General features: G+C 35.9%; 2 protein-coding genes across 2 annotated transcripts; both read right to left on the reverse strand.

The window, feature by feature from the left end:
* Positions 1 to 11,019: 11,019 nt before the first annotated feature.
* Positions 11,020 to 12,568, reverse strand: LOC140982481 (heat shock 22 kDa protein, mitochondrial). The gene is made up of 2 exons (XM_073449004.1): positions 11,814 to 12,568; positions 11,020 to 11,491 (listed from the first exon to the last, which is right to left on the reverse strand). Exons 1-2 carry the CDS (start codon positions 12,007 to 12,009, stop codon positions 11,094 to 11,096), a joined length of 594 nt encoding a protein of 197 aa, XP_073305105.1. The 5' UTR covers positions 12,010 to 12,568; the 3' UTR covers positions 11,020 to 11,093.
* A 520-nt stretch (positions 12,569 to 13,088) lies between these two features.
* LOC140982480 (uncharacterized) lies at positions 13,089 to 17,206 on the reverse strand. Its single transcript, XM_073449002.1, has 8 exons — positions 16,974 to 17,206; positions 16,421 to 16,549; positions 16,163 to 16,202; positions 15,385 to 15,460; positions 15,104 to 15,304; positions 14,791 to 15,003; positions 14,295 to 14,703; positions 13,089 to 14,200 (listed from the first exon to the last, which is right to left on the reverse strand). Exons 1-7 carry the CDS (start codon positions 17,014 to 17,016, stop codon positions 14,338 to 14,340), a joined length of 1,068 nt encoding a protein of 355 aa, XP_073305103.1. The 5' UTR covers positions 17,017 to 17,206; the 3' UTR covers positions 13,089 to 14,200; positions 14,295 to 14,337.
* Between the last annotated feature and the right edge of the window lie 206 nt (positions 17,207 to 17,412).

The following is a 17,412-nucleotide window of genomic DNA, read 5'->3' on the forward strand; positions in this document are numbered from 1 at the left end:
CTTAGATTTCAAGTTTTGAACGTGTTTGTTTAGCAATGAAATGGATTTTGGTGGAAATTTTTCAAAAATAAATTGTGCATTTTTGCTAAACAAATCAAGCCACCAAATTTGAATTCAAGGCACATTATTTTTGACAAATAATTAACACATGTTTTGTGTTAATAAAAAATAGTTGGTTTATGATGTTTTATTTTTTGTTTTCTTCCTTAAACTTCAACCTATTAATATTCATTCATTCTTCATTTCAAAATTACACCAAAACACAAAATTTTCTCATCTACAATTATAATTGAGAAGTGAGATAAGACGTTTAGCGTGAGTTTTTAAAGAGTGTTTATCCTTGCAAGAAATATGATTTATGAAGAGAAAGGAGTATTAAAATCAGAGCGTTCTTATTGAAATATTTTGTATTCTCAATTCTCTTTATCTTTTTTGTTATTAATAAAGAAGCGGTCTCCTTGAGAGGTTTAGAATGGATAGAGCCTAATTTTGGGGTGAACCACTATAAATATTGGTGTATATCTTATCCATTATTGATATTACTTATGATGTTCCGCTACGATGTTGCTTCATTTATTTCCCTAATATCTCAACAATTGGTATCGGAGCGAGGTTCTCAAATACTATAAGATGTCATCATATGTTTTGTGGTTGCAGATTAGTCCGAATTTCTACATTAGAAAAGGTTTTCTAGACAGTATTAAGGAAGTGGTTCTTTTGTATTCAAGCTTTGACGATTAATTCGTTGGTAGCAGTAAAAAAAGATGGAGGTACACACGAATAAGATGATTAGCGTTAATAGCTCTAATTATCAACTTTGGAATGTAAGATGAAAGATCTTCTATTCGTCATCAAGATGCACTAACCGGTGTTAAGCGAGTCTAAACCAGATGATAAATCAGATGTCGAATGGAACTTTGAGCACGAGCAAGTCTGTGGGTATATCCGACATTTTGTCGATGACAACATGTACAATCATATTTGTAACGAGACACATGCTCATATGCTTTGAAAGAAGTTGGAGACACTATATGCCTCCAAAAGTGGCAACAACAAACTATTTTATTTGAGCAAGTTAGTCTAGGTTCGATAAAAAGAAAGAACTCTGGTCGCAGATAATCTGAACGACATTCAAAGATTGGTGAAGCAGTTATCAAGTATGATCATAAAATTTGACGACGAGGTGATAACTCTGATTATGCTAGCTTCATTAGCAGAGTCTTGAGAGACTCTGAAGGTATCACTCGCGAACATAGCTCTAGGAGGCGTCGTGAATATGGATTTCGTCAAGAGTGAAATCTTGAATGAAGAGATGAAGTAGAGATCTCAAGGAGTCTTTACCTCACAGTCAGAGATTTTGGCTACTGAGTCAAGGAGGAGAAGCAAGATCAAGAAAAAAACTAATCAGAAGCCAAGAAGAAGCAACTCCTCGGGTAGATATGCCAATATAAAGTGTTATCGCTGTGGAGAAAACAGACATATTTAAAAAATTTGTTGGCAACCGAAAAAAACATGAAATCGACGATGAGCAAACAAACGTCATTGACAAATTCAATGTTGTTCACAAACTAGAGCAGGAGTCCATAAATTTGGCAACTCAAGTAACTAGTTGGGTGATCGATAGTGGAGCAACAGTCCAAGTCACATCTCGAAGAGAATGCTTTACATCTTACATACAAGGGGACTTTGGTGTGGTCAGGATGGGGAATAACGACTTATCCAGAGTCCTTGAAAAGGGAGATGCGAGCTTGACTATTATGGATAGCTCTATACTGATCCTGAAAAATGCCAGGCCTGTACCAGATATGCGTATGAATCTGATATCAGTCGAAAGACTTGATAAATAAGATTTCTGCACAATCTTCCGAAATGGGGTATGTAAGATTTCAAGAGGATCACTTGTGGCCGCAAAAAGATTAAAGATGTCGAAGCTGTATGTAGTTCAGGAAAATCATTTTGAAGCTGTGAACTACGCAGGTGAAGAAAACTCAATAAAGTTGTGGCACCTACGTCTTTTCCACATAAGTGAAAATAATCTTACACACCTTGTGAGCAAGCAAGTTCTGTCTGGCATAAAACATGTTTATATGAAATATTGCACGAACTAATTAGACGAAAAACAAAACAGGATATCTTCAAAAGTTTACCTCCTAGCAGAGCCGATTAAGTTATATGTTTGGTGAACTCGGATCTATGTGGTCTAATGCCGTTGTCGCTCGAAGGACTGGGTAACTTTCATCGATGATCATTCTCGAAATATTTGGGTGTGAACACTAAAACCAAGGACCAAGTTGCGGAAGCATTCAACAATTTTCTGAACGTTGTTGAATGACAAACAAGCATATAACTCAAATGTATTCGATCAGATAATGGAGGATAATACATTGGAATCTTTGATGATATATGCAAAAAGAACTGAATCAGACATCAAACGATGCCACCAAAGACACTACAACTCAATGGATTAGCTGAGAGAATGAATAGAACTTTGGCAGAAAGAGTCAGAACCATACTCTCAAATGCAAAGCCGACTAAGGAATTTTGGGAACTGCTACATATATATTGAATCACTCATCATTTGTTCCTCTCCATTACGATGTCCCAGAGCAGGTGTGGCAAAGTAAAGAAGTTTCCTATAATTATTTATGAGTATTTAGGTGTGTTGAATGACAAACCAGCATAATTTATATCATCGTCATCATAGCACATTCTCGTTAGTTGCGGTATCGGCTACATGAATATTGGTTCTCCAAACCAATCCATTTTATAACATGTCACATCTTAAACCAAAATCTAAGATATCCTCTTTAATAACATTTATCCAAGTTTTCAATGATATACATCTCCTTCTACTCATTTTATTAACCTGTCAATATAAGATATGTCGGATTGGGGTCGTGTGTGGTCTCTTTTTCACATGACCAAACTATTTTACACACATCTCCCTAATCATATCTTCTATAGAAGTTACATCTAAATAGATCATAATCATTTCATTCATAATTATATCATTGTGCGTTTATATAGGTATAAACTTTGACTGATGATAGCAACTTGAACTCGTGCGTAAGCCAATGATTTATAGTTCATCCGACATTAAAATTTCAAATTTAAAATGAGATCTTGGATTCGAGTCTCGGTTGTAACAAAATGTTTTTTTAAAAAAAAACTGAGAAACATGATGACAACATTAAGTAAAAAGTGTCGATTTGAAGTAAAATGGTGTCCTCAGACCTGAAAACGATATCCTCATCCTCTTGTCTGTTGGGGAATTACACCCGAAGCGATGCCAACCACGATGATAATATAGTACCCAATAATTGCGGAATAAAATAATCAACAAGAACACAAAGATTTACGTGGTTCACCGAATATAGGCTACGTCCACGGAGCACTGCAATTTTTATAACAGGAGAAATATTACAACAAGTGTATACACCAATACACTCAATATTTCTCACACTCCCAACCCGAGTATACCAAGAAAATAATTTCTCTAACTCACACAAGAGAATTCTCGCACTCAAGAAAAAAATACACTCTTTTTTTTCTATGCACTCTCTATTTATCAAAGCTAAAAAGCTTTTGATTTTGGGATACAATAACTGAAGGAATTGAGCTCTATTTATAACTAATTCCTAAATTCAATTTTGCAATGTTTTCGATGTGGGATGAGAGTTTTTTTATTATTTTATGTAATACGTAGGCCCCACCCTATTAAATAATCAAACCTAACAATTCTCCCACTTGAAGATTTGATTTCAATTATGTCTTCACACCATCAGTGCAGCAACTCATACATCTTTTGTTAGTCCAAGAGACCAACTGAAGTCAAACACAACTTCAGTTTTTCAATGATAACAGCCTTCGTGAACATATCAGCTGGATTCATGCTTCCAGGAATCTTTTCAAGCTTCAAGAATCAATTTACCCGATCTCTAAGGATCCTCATTCCAAGGATTTGTTTTGCATCACCCAAATCCTTCAAAGCAAATTCCTTTGATAACTCTTTCTCGAGTTTATCAATCTGCTCCAGACAAGCTCCTGCTATCAACATATCATCTACATATATCAGTAGTATGATATAATAACCATCAAGCTTCACATAACAACAGTGATCAGCCTGATACCTCATAAAACCATCATTATTCATTACACCATCAAACTTCTTGTATCACTGTCTTGGAGCTTGTTTGAGACCATACAAGCTCTTCTGAAGTTTGCACATCATTTTCACTTTCCCTCGTACTTCAAATCCCTGTGATTGATTCATTTCTTCATCTAGCTTACCACGAAGAAACATCGTCTTACATCTAACTGTTCAAGATGTAAATCTTCTTTTACCATCAATCCAAGTACAGTCCTGATAGTAGTTAACTTTACCACCAGAGAGAAAATATCAGTGTAACCAATGACTTCCTTTTCAACAAGTATTTCTTTGTATCGCTTGCTACCGTCATGTTCTAACCGGTACTCCCACTTGCTATGTAAAATCTTTTTTACCTTCAGGAAGTTCTGACAACTCCCACATGTGATTGGATGACAGTGAATCTATCACATCTTCCATGGCTAACTCCCACTGTTTAAAGGTCTCATAAACATCCGATTTATTTTTCACAAAATAAACCCAAAATTTCCTGCTCGAATCGTCAACAGTAGTGCCATAATATCTTGAGCGATCTCCAAGGGATGTCACCGGAGATGGTCCACATACATCAGCATGTACCAGCTCCAAATCCGCCGATTTCAGTTCTCTAACCTCTTTTGAAAAACTCGCCTTTTTCTGCTTTCCAAAAAATACAGCTTCACATAGCTTGTGTTCAACGATCTTTAATTCCGGTAGCTTTCCGTTTGAATCAAGCATCTCCATTCACTTCTCACTCGTATCCCCAAGCCTACTATGCCGTAGACTTGAATTAGCTCCAGCATCCACAGCAGCTAATTTATTTCTCAAACTGGAAGTCATATAAAGTGTTCCAGTTTTCTTTCCTCGAGCAACAATCATGGCTCCCTTTTTCACTTTCCAGGAACCATCTCCAAAGGTCACCTTATGGCCTTCGTCGTCAAGCTGTCCCACTGAAATAAGATTGCGTGTCAATTTTGGTACATGCCTTACTTTGTTGATTTTCCAGACAGATCCATTTGTCATCTTCATCCGGATATCACCCATACCAATTATTTCTAAAGGTTTTCCATCAGCCAGGAAAACTTTTCCGTAATCTCCCGCAATGTAATTATCGAATACATCACGATTACCAGTGATACGAAACGAATCTCCCGAGTCCATAACCCAAGAATCAACCGGGCTTTCCATTGATAGTAATAGAGCATCATGTACATCCTCAGTAACAACATTAGCGTCGTTCTTTGTTGATCTGCAATTTCTTTTCAAGTGACCAGTCTCACCACAGCTCCAGCACTTCACATTCTTTTCAAAATTGCTTTTGTTTTTTCCATTTCTTGACTTGGACCTACCATGCCATTGGTTAAAACTCTTTTCGCCACTCCTGCCCCTTCCTCTATTCTCGAGATTTAGAGCAGAACTTGATGATGTTCCTTCACCCGAATCCATCATGCGAACTTCTTCAGCAAGAATTTGATCTCCGACATCATTGAATTGTAGCTTTCTTTTTCCAACAGAGTTGCTAACCGCTGCCCTCATCGGTTCCCAATTGTCTGGTAAAGACGCCAAAAGAATAAGTGCCCGAATCTCATCATCAAATTTAATTTCAACCGATGTCAACTGTGAAACAATCGTGTTGAATTCATTGATGTGTTTAGCCACCGACATCTTCTCTCATCTTCAAGTTAAATAACTTCTTCATGAGATGTACTTTATTATTTGCCGATTGCTTTTCGTACATGTCCGACAAAATGGACATCATCTCCTCTGTTGTTTTTGCCTCCGCCACGTTATGTGCCACGTTCTTCGTTAGGGTCAATCGTATTACACCTAACACTTGTCGGTCAAGAAGCTTCCAGTCATCATCCTCCATCTTTTCCGGCTTCTTTCCAGATAGAGGTTGATGCAACTTCTTGCTATACAAATAATCAATAATTTGTAGTCGCCAGAACGTAAAATCTGTACCGTCGAACTTGTTGATACTCGGTCCCGATCCATCATCTCCGGCCATCACTTCTCTAGCCTTAGCAAAAAATCTAAAAATCTTTTCTGATGTGGAAGATCAGACAAAGCTGCAACCACAGAGCATACTCAGAATTCTTAAGAATTTTCACAACAAGGCTCTGATACCAGTTGTTGGAGAATTACACCCGAAGCGATGCCAACCACGATGATAATATAGTACCCAATAATTGCGGAATAAAATAACCAACAAGAACACAAAGATTTACGTGGTTAACCCAATATAGGCTACGTCCACGGAGCACTGCAACTTTTGTAACATGAGAAATATTACAACAAGTGTATACACCAATACACTCAATATTTCTCACACTCCCAACCTGAGTATACCAAGAAAATAATTTCTTTAACTCACACAAGAAAATTCTCACACTCAAAAAAAAAATACATTTTTTTATGCACTCTCTATTTATCAAAGCTAAAAAGCTTTTGATTTTAGGATACAATAACGGAAGGAATTGAGCTCTATTTATAACTAATTCCTAAATTGAATTTTGCAATGTTTTCGATGTGAGATGAGAGTTTTTTATTATTTTATTTAATATGTGGGCCGCATCCTATTAAATAATCAAACCTAACATTGTCTACTTATATTTCTCCAAATTCCAGCCGTGTTTGCTGCTAATTTGAACCTTAATTCAATGTAAAGGGTGAAAATGGATCTATATTGACTTACATTATCATGGAAGAATAGATTAGCCCTTGTCTTGGAATGCAAATTCAACTTGAAAACACGCTTTTGGTTTAATCATTGTTGGTTGAATAAGTAGTTAATTTCGAGTACTAACTATGATATTTGATTAAATAAGGGATTATATTAACTAATTTTGATGTACTTTAATCTGATATTGTTCTTATAAAAAGTTAATTATGTTATTTTATTTAAAATAGTGTTGTTTGCACCGTGGATCACAAATATATATCTATTTTTTACAATGTGAAAATTCACAACTTATACTCTTTTGTTCCCATTAAGTAAACTCCCAAACTGACATATTTTATATATATATATATATATATATATATATATACATATATCTTTTTATGTGAACATTGTTTGGTTTGAATGGTATGACATTAGTTAATTATTACACATGTTGATTTCATATAACATTTGACTCAAATTGTACAAGTGATATATAATGAATGATATATGATAATCTCTATATTATATATTATTCAACATCTCATCTTACAAAATCAAATCATTAATTAATACTTAAATTTTAAATCCAAAATACCATCACAGCATTATTTTCAATTTCAATTAATGTTCATGATGCTGCTTCTTTTTTTCCCCGCATTTTAGCTAATTTAAACAATTTTTTTTGTCAAATTTGAAAATAAGAATAAAGTTAAAATTTAAAAATTGTCAAGTGATGATATTTTTGTTAATGATTAAAGATTAAAGCAGAATGTAAAATTGAAGTGTGTGTGCGTTTGTTTAAGTTAATAAACGAAGAGAGTATAAAAGAAGGTAAAAATTTATATGAGACGATCTTACGGGTCGTATTTTGTGAGACAGATCTATTATTTGGATCATTCATAAAAAAATATTACTTTTTATGCTGAGAGTATTATTTTTTATTGTAAATATTGATAAAATTGATTCGTTTAACATATAAAGATTCGTGAGATCGTAAATGATTGACAGATTTGTTAAAAAAACAAAAAGGAAAACGCTGGCCAAGTTTGCTGAAATCTCATTTTCCAAAATCGCGAACAATATTCTCGCTACCCTTCCGAGCACTACAATTCAGAAACCGGCGGCGGGAGACTCTGAGTCGCTGCTTGAAGATCTCGAAAAGTCCTTCCAACTCCTATTTTCTGTTAAGATTGATGGGTATCATAAGGAGGAGCTTCTTCTTCATAGCTGGAACTGCTTGCGGAATCTACCTTGCCCAGAATTACGACGTTCCCAATGTCAAGAAGGTCGTCAATGATACCCTTTTCACTGCTAAGAAAGTGGAGGAAAAGTACCGGAAGCCCGGGAAACCCGGCGACGACGCCGTTTAAACAACCCCTGCATAGGTTTACATGGGTTTGAGAGATTTGATTACATGATCCACTAGATGATTCTTTTATGAGAAAAAAAATAGTCTTGTTTTGTGATTCTGTTTTATGAATTTGATTGACTTCAGCTGTGTCTTGAGTTGTAGGAATGGCAACTGAAGAGAAATTGTTTTGAGTTATTGTTCAAATTGGTTAGCCGACTAAATCGACAAAAGGTTGATGCCATGAATTTTTATCAGCTATGTGCGTATATGGAAGAAACTCACGCGTAATACACTAATATGGTCTTATGATGCAACCTTGCATACTGTGTTGATTAAATGGCACCATGATTTGCAATTGTGTGATGCAAGTGAAAAGTGACGACCATTTTCTAGATTTGTTGGGATAGTCGCTGGTTTTATTGGTAACATTTAGAATTCGTGGATAATTTATCCTGTGGCCAAATGGCCATGTGATCTTCGTCTGCACAATGCAAGGAAAAAGAGTTTGACTTTTTCTTGATTTATATAGTTATTGTTTTTACAGGTAATGTTTAGAATTCTTGTATAATACACTTGCACTCTATATATTGTTTTTTGTCAAATGGCCATATGGTTTGAATTCGTTTAATGCAATTGCCATTTGTTCATTTATTTGGATAGTGGCCGGTTTTATTGGCACACTCTTATATTAAGCTTCACCACCTTCATTAATTAGCATCTTTTTGCAGGTTTGTGTGCAGCTAAAATCTATCAATTTAGGTATTATTTATCAGTTGTGATGTGCTTTTTATGCTCTATATTTTATTGGATTCATAGTAATGGAAGTCTACTTGATTTGATGAAATGCATTCTGATTAATATTTAAGTTTGCCAGAGTGCATAGAATAATAGAGGAAATGATTTCGAGTTGAATATTGTGTTCCCTCTAATCTTCTTATTTTGCTTGTGTAAATTAGTATAGGGTGAGATTTATTGTAGAAACGATGTGTTTGACATATTAAGTTTCATCTGATGAGAGCAAAGGGAAATTACTGGTGGTGGACATAGATTTTAAGGTTTTCATTCACCTTAAAACAGAGTTGTTAGAAATCCACATCCACAAGGTGCACATCTAAACTCTAGGCCGACGGAGGCTCGGTCTTTGTGTTTAGATTCAAGCCAAGGTGCAGTCTTCTTTAAAGCGCATGCCTTGGCCGTGAAATACAAGTGTCGACCTGCTCTGATCCGACACAAACTTTTTAAATTGTCTCTCTCAACTGAGTTCGCGGAGGGGAAAAAATCTAAGTTCATGGGATCTTCCCAGAGGCTGATCTGAGACAAACTACTCGTGGTTTCGAATGCCAACAACCCTATTGAATCAAGATGGAGAGAACGTCGCGTGTTTTGAACTGAAGTTTGTGAATAAAATTTATCTTCATGTTACCAACAATTCAAATCCTTTTTTCTGTGTTTTAAATAATTAGACAAGACTGGATATTCCGGAGATGTTCCTTCTTAAAAATAGCCGAGTACTGTTTGAGAATTTGATATTGATATTAGTCAAGAGCGCACACAATATTTCTGTGCATCCCAGTCATGTCGCTGATAAAACCATTTTTCTCATTAACATTTTGATATCATAATGATATAAATTCAGGCAGAATAGAGATGAATTCTGGAATTGTTGTGACTGTGATTTAAGTTTATGTCAAAAATTTTAGTTTAAGAGCACATATGTAAATTTATAAACTACCGGAAGAGAGCAAATAATTTATGTTGTATGTTCTCCTTTTATTATGTATTGTAAACATTTTATAAACTATCATAAGCTAGGAACCAAGTAAATTCTATAGCATGTATATTGTGGGTTGAAAAGAAATTATGTCTTTCATTTTCCTCTTAAGATTTCTTTTGTTTTAAGAAAATAGCGTAAAACTTGTTTTTCCTCGAATCTAATATAATACATGGGTACATGTAGTGCACATCGGTTAATGTCAACATATTTTTTTGATTTAATTGGACTACTTCAATCGGGCAGAGCTTGAATCAGCTTGCAAATACCTTCTCAAGGCTGTAGATGCAAGGCATTTGGGTGCACTTTATCTCACTTGCATCATGCTAATTTTGAATGATGATGACAAGTTAAAGACAAGGGCATTTAAATGATTCGTAACATGCAAAAGTCAACATGGCTGCGACGAAGATTGACTTTCGTATCATAAAAGTTTGATTGAATGCTTGAGGCGAATGTGGGTGAAGAATACCATTTTGAATCAGCAGCCCATCTTTTTGCCGAACGCGACATCAAAATCATTCACTTTTTCTTGAAGACAAAGGATTGTAACGGAAGTTTGCTTGAAATCTGTGAGTTGGTAACAGCAATTAATTCGCATGGAGACTTGGTATTATGGTAAGATACATCTCTTATGAGACGGTCTGACGAATCTTTATTTATGAGATTGATCAACCCTATCGATATTCACAATAAAAAATAATACTCTTAGCATTAAAATTAATACTTTTTCATGGAAGACCCAAATAAAAAATATGTTTCATAAAATACAACCTATAAGATCGTTTCACAAAATACAACCCATGAAACCGTCCCACATAAATTTTTGACTTGTGCTGAGATGAAAACCAAGGAGCAGATCATAATCACTCAAAATCATATTAAATCGCAACTAAGTTAAAGTGAATTCTTAGGAAGGAATCAAGATTGTACATCTTCATGTTATCACGAAACATTCAAATGTATGTTTCCGCCAGCAGGTGATAGATTATCCGCAAATACATGGAGAATTAGGATTGAGATTACATGAATGCTCTATCCGACGGAAATCATCGACACAAATGAACATTTATCAAACAAATCAAAGCAAATTCCCACAAAGAGTCGAGAAAAAGCAATTTCCATTCATATTCTCACAAACAACATTCACTTATGATATATATTATTATTTATTTATTGGTCACTCAACATTCACATTGAAAACATCAACTCTCTCCTCTTCTTTAATCTTGGGCAGGAAAATCTTGAGAACCCCATTTTTCATCTCGGCTTTGATCTCATTTGTCTTGTACAGTTTCTCAGGAAGATCGATTCTGCTACTGTACCTCTGCATAGTCTCTTCGTCTTCGGACTCTTTCTTGCCCTCTCCTTTGATGACCAGAGTATTCTGCTCCACCGAGACTTTGACCTCCTCCTTGCTCAGACCAGGCATGTCCACACGCAGTTGAAGACCGTCAGCTGTTTCTTTAACGTCCCAGTTCCTTCTTAAGCTAGAAGTTACAGGGGATTCCATAAATTGATCCATCATGTTCAGGATTTGGCTCAGGCTGCTGCGTGGTGAGAATGGGCTGAAAAAGTCTGCATGTGTAGATGGTTGTTGTCTTAATTTGATTCCAACGAACACAAGCAAATAAACAGTACCTCACAAACAAACTCAATCACTCGTATAGTTCAAAAGCTTACTCTATCCACAAAAGCTTGTTCCATCAAATCGACAGAGGATAATATAAGTTTCATTATACCTCCAACTAAATAAAATTAACCAAATAATACCTAGAAATGCAGTTCCGCCGAAATCAAGTAAATGAGGCAATAACAAGACAAAAAAAGTAACACGAAACAGAGCTTCCAATACACGTAAAGAGCTCCTCACATGGCAGAAGAAGGTATAATTAATTACCTGTAAAGGGCGAGAACACCCGGCGATCTAGTCGACGGTCAACATCCAAGTCACGTTCATCGCTGTCGTACTCACGTACGGCGTTGGTGTTGAAGAGTCGTGACGAGGCGGGCTGAGCCACCGCACACACTGGACGGAGGGACCTCGAGAGGATACCGGAAGAAACGAGCTTCTTCAAGGCTAGCGAAGACGCCATCGCCGATGCGGTTGAAAGCTTGGAGAAGAAGAAAACTTGCAAAATGGGTTAGCTCGAAACAAAGCGAGTGTAGTGCGTGAAGTGAGAGAAGGGCAATGGTGGTCATTTATAGGATGGATGGGAATTGTGTAGAAGTTACCAGGTTCGGGAATTCGTTGAGATGGTTCTGGACTCTCGACCGGATAATTTATGGGCCCATCAACTGTTTAATGGGCCTAATGGGCTTTATTGTTGTCGATATCTGATATGGTTGGGCTTTTCCCGGATTTCAACTTTGAAGGCTCTTGGATATTTCAGTGATATCTTTTTCAATTTACGATCAAATCTGTGGTTATTTATAATTCACTGGCAATCTGCAGAGTAGTGCAGGTTAGGAGAATCGAACACATTTTTCTATAAAAAAAACTGAGAATGTTCTGTTAAAAATTGAACACTTTTTTCTATTATTTGAAGGAGATATAACTTTGTCACGTGAACTCAAAATAAATACTAAAATCTTCGTATCTTTCCCCGCCAAGGAAACCCCAAAACCCCATTCCATCGAGAATATGGATAGATATCTGGCAACCCAGAAGCTTTGACGATCAATTTTGTAAAATAAATCTTGACTCAACCCAATTCATGAATAAATATTGCCAAAAAAAATTACTTTTCGCTTTAAATATAGATCAAATTGACCATTATCACAAAAATATATATGAAAGACTGTCTCATGAGATACTATTCCACTAAAATAACATAGAAAATGTTGGCATTCAAATTTTAAGATGATATAACCATGATAATGATAATATATGTTATCTAACTTGAATTCAATGACTTGGACTACTACAATTCGGTTAATCACTTCGTTTTCATCATTTTTTGTGCCACGCGCTACATACGTTATTTGCTCAACTTTAAGCCAAGATGATTACCTCAGTTGGCACGTCTTTTCCGATGCAAGAACCAGTACGGTTCCTTTTCCCCACCAATGTATCGATATGAGGATAAATAATTTCAATGAATAAATAACAGGTAGAGGTTTGCAGTATGAGATTAACTACTAAAAGGGCAAAACAACATTGAAAACCGAAAACGAGATCTAAATACCCTTTCATTTCCATGTGTTGCATCAAGGGACAAAGGATAACGAAAGCCGAATCTGATGCTTGGTGAATCAACAAACAATCGAGGGAGCATCACACTTTTGTAGAGCACACACTGCTCGAAACAAGCAGACGTTGCTCTGAGTCAAATAAAAAAAACTCAGGTTCTATGCATACAACAGACACACACACACACACACAGGTATCATTATAAAGTTATCCCTACAGAACCCTACTTTTCAACCGCAAGAAAACAAATGTTACCAACTGCAGCCCTCTCAACATCCTTGCTCCACAAAAAGTCAATAGTAGAATGGATTTTGCATTTTCAAACATTCTTAAATAGGAGTATGCTCTCATCCTGGTGGCCTGAATGTAGCTTCTGCTATGAAGAACCCATGTATAAATAATAAATAACCTTATAAATTTTTAGATCCACACCGGAGGTGCAGAAAATGAACCAGGAGGAATACGAAGTGTACTTGACCCCAACCTGTTGAGTCCCCATCTCAGTAAACTAGAAGTTACTCACAATTGCCGACTAATACTTTCATTGATGTTAGGCCATGTATCAGCACGGCTGAACTAATCAAGTCCATGGCCAATAAGTGAAAAACAAGCCAATAAGTGAAAAACAAATAAGGTAAGAAAAGTTTACCACAGCTGTCCAAGTAAGCAACTATCACAAACAAGTGTTTTGATTGAATAACCCGAGTTACCAAATAGATCGGACTCGAATTTGCACCAGGCATCTAAATAAACAAAATAGAAAAAGCCAAAATCGTGAAAATTAGCATATATTTAACACGGTAAATAAACCGGCAGGTTACCTCACTTTCGTAAAAACAATTGTTCTCCACAGTAGCAGTACTATGAACGAACACATGTTATCTGTTCTTTAAACTACTTGAGATGAGATGAGATGAGATGATCCCATTCCAAAAAGACAATAACAAGCCATGTTTTGAGAGGAAACCATGTAAACTAAATGGATCAATCGACCCAAAGTGCAACAAAAATAGTCACGACGATAAAGATATACCTACCTCATTTTTCTCCTCTAATTATATCGATGAAAGGGACACGGTATAATCTCAATAGAGCTGTGAGAACAAAAAACAAGTTCACTCATAATGACAACGGGAATTTGAGACTCCAAATATATACATTAAATTTGGGGGGCATAAAAATGGCTACCTCTTCAGCATTCAGATTTAGAAAATTATCACTACAATCTTTTTTAACGGACGCGAATAGGGCTCCTGGATGACCTCCTGTTACCATGCCTGATGGGAGAACGAGACCTGCTTCTGTCACGGTCTCTATATCTATCTCTGCTTCCTTCCCTTCCATTCCTCGAACTATTGGACATAAAATCAAATACTCTTCCCCCATCCCGGCTTCCTCTGCCGTTTCTTTCACGAGATCTCTCACGATAACGATCCCTTTCTCGTAGACGATCCCTCTCCCTGTCTCGGTTCCTGTCCCTGTCAGATGAGTCAGTTTTGTGTCTGCTCTCATATTCTTTCTCTCGTTTCTTCCTCCGTTCTTCAACTTCTTTCTCCTTTGCCAATCTTTCCTCTTCTCTTGCCTTCTCCTTGGTTTCCTGTTGATTGTACACATTCACAAAGAGTATGGTTATGTCTATGTAACTTTTTTGTGTAAGTTGAAACACGAATTGTATCATACGCACCTTATGCTCAGCCAGAAAATCACGAACCATGCCGTAGCCCATATGCTGCTTACCCGTAACATGTGACTGAGTTCTCTCTGCAGCATCATTTGCCACCAGAAAGGAACCACATATCTCACATAGAGCCATTTTTTTCTCCTGTGCAGCCAGTAACAGTTTATCCTGCTGTGGTTGCTGAGTCAAAACTGTCTTCTCAATATTCAGTATCTCGACCTGAAAAGCATGGCAATCAAAGTCAGCATGTTTAGACCAGAAACTCTTTTAAAATTGAAGAGGAAATAGCACATAATAAACAGATAAACTTAAAAAGCACCTTTCTCATGAGCGCCTCAGCTTCATCAACCTTCCCTTCCTCACCAAGAGATTCGACTTGTTCAAGTAGGTTTTTTATCTTCTCTTCCAGCATAGACAACTGGTCAGATTTTTCGGCAGAAATCGGAGGTGGAGGAAGGACTTCAACATCTTGTTCAAGGCGTTCACGACCACGTCTAACTCTTCTATCTAAGTCTGAAACCTAAAAGATAGTATTGATTATGGTAACATCTTGTGAATCTATTGAAACGTTGAACTTCACGTGTAAAATTGGAAACTTACCAGTCTTTCACAGAAGTGGGCAAGTTCAGCTTCAAATTTGGACACATATGAATCATGTCTTGGGGAGTTCTCAAAGCTAATAAGAGAGAAACACGTCTCATCACAATTGTGGAATAAAACCATATGCATGACTAATAAGAAATATAAAAAGAATAACACCAATGCCCATGTATCCAATGTTTCAGAGTCCTCAAGTTAACAGATTAAAGTTGTATCAAAGCATCCATGGACCATCAAACTGCCTCAATAAGTAGTTTGAAATGGGAGTGCTGACATAATTACGGCTACAAACACTGAGAAATAACATAGATGCACTGAGAAATACAATTACGCCTAGCACACAAAAATCAATATACAAAGCCTCGAGAACTCATCCACATATTTTTGCAAATAATCCTTAGGTTCAGGTTTGTGAAGATAGTAAAATAATAAATTCCAACAAGCAGCTAATATTATTCTTCCTGAATACGCCAACATTTTGTTAAATAATTTATCAACTAAGATAACAACAATTATAAAAAAATTAAAGAGAGAGACGAGGTAAGAACTGCACAAGGATCTCCAGGTTGTTTATGGTAACCAGTTAATAAGCATGATTTTACATTTAGAAAAAAATCAAACAGACATTTAATTCGTTTGAAATGTCAAAATGAAGAGGTTCAATATCGAACTATTTTCAAGCTATTCTCCAACTTCCTCAAATAAATCTTAGAACTAAGCAAGAGCGTAACTGGAAAATCATCATAGAAAATATTCCAGATCAATAACCGTTCCTTACCTTTCCTTCAATTTTGGATCATGAATCTTTGGGCACACCCCTGTTGCAAAAGAAATAAAAATGACTTGTAAGCATACTATGGAACTGAATATAAATACAAGTGTAGAATAGTTGCTGAAATAAAAGGAACATCTTCGGTTTATTCACCAAGAAATGATAAACAATTCAAATAAAAAATAAAGTATTTTGAACAATATTCAACAGAATTTCCAACTAAAAATTGACATAAAGGGCATGAGGAAATGTTAGAGATTGCACCTAGATCACTACGAGTGTTGACGAACAAATCATGAGGGCAAAATCGAACCATATAGAATCCACAAACTTCCTTGTCGTCCCAGTTAATTTCTCGGTAACCTTTTCTCTCCTCATCGGTCAAATTACGAGCTGCAAAAACCATGGGAAATTCTTGAACTATCAAAAACCATTCAATTTAGTAACCAGAAGTACAAAATAAATTGAAATGGAACATCTAAAAAAAAAGCACAGTAAAATGTTAGCGTTCTGAAAAAACATGGAATCTGTTTAATGAAGATAAGTCGGATAAAAACAAAGCAACTATGAGCCAGACAATCAAGATTCAAATATGTCTACTTAATTAGGAAAATATCGATTCACATTCACGAGATTCCAAACGTAACGCTCTAATTTGGTTCCTTCGTACGCAACCTATGCTCTTCAAAAATAATTTAACACAAAATGTAACAAATTTATCCAAAAAAAAAAGATACTAGAAGCAAAAACTATCAAGATAAAGCCATGTCGAATCGAGATTAGAAACATTAGGGTTTTAAATGAAGTTGCATCAAACCTGCGCCCATGAGTTCATCAAGCAAAGCTCTCTGAGCATCCATCGTTGAGATTGGAGAAGTTGAGACTTGAAATGCTAAAAGAAGCAGCAATAATCTAGAAGATCTACAGAAGGACCCAATCTGAAAACCTAAGATCTTCGGAGGTCGATTGAGGAAAGGAGTGTGCTGCGAGATAGGATTTCTTCACACGATTTTCAGCTTAGGTTTTGTTTGATTCCTGTAACTCCGTACAAGACACGTGTTACGGAATATTTGTTTTATTTTTTTCCTCAGTACTGTTTTTGTTTTATTACATACTAATGCACCTATTTATATAATATTTTATATAATTTATTTGGTTTATAATTATAAAAAATAGTAAACATATACAATGTAATTTTGATATATAAATTAAAAAATAAAAAAAATAAAAAAATGATTCCAGTAAAAATTAAATAT

Source organism: Primulina huaijiensis, chromosome 8 (genome assembly GCF_012295235.1).
Source record: "Primulina huaijiensis isolate GDHJ02 chromosome 8, ASM1229523v2, whole genome shotgun sequence".
Lineage (NCBI taxonomy): Eukaryota > Viridiplantae > Streptophyta > Magnoliopsida > Lamiales > Gesneriaceae > Primulina > Primulina huaijiensis.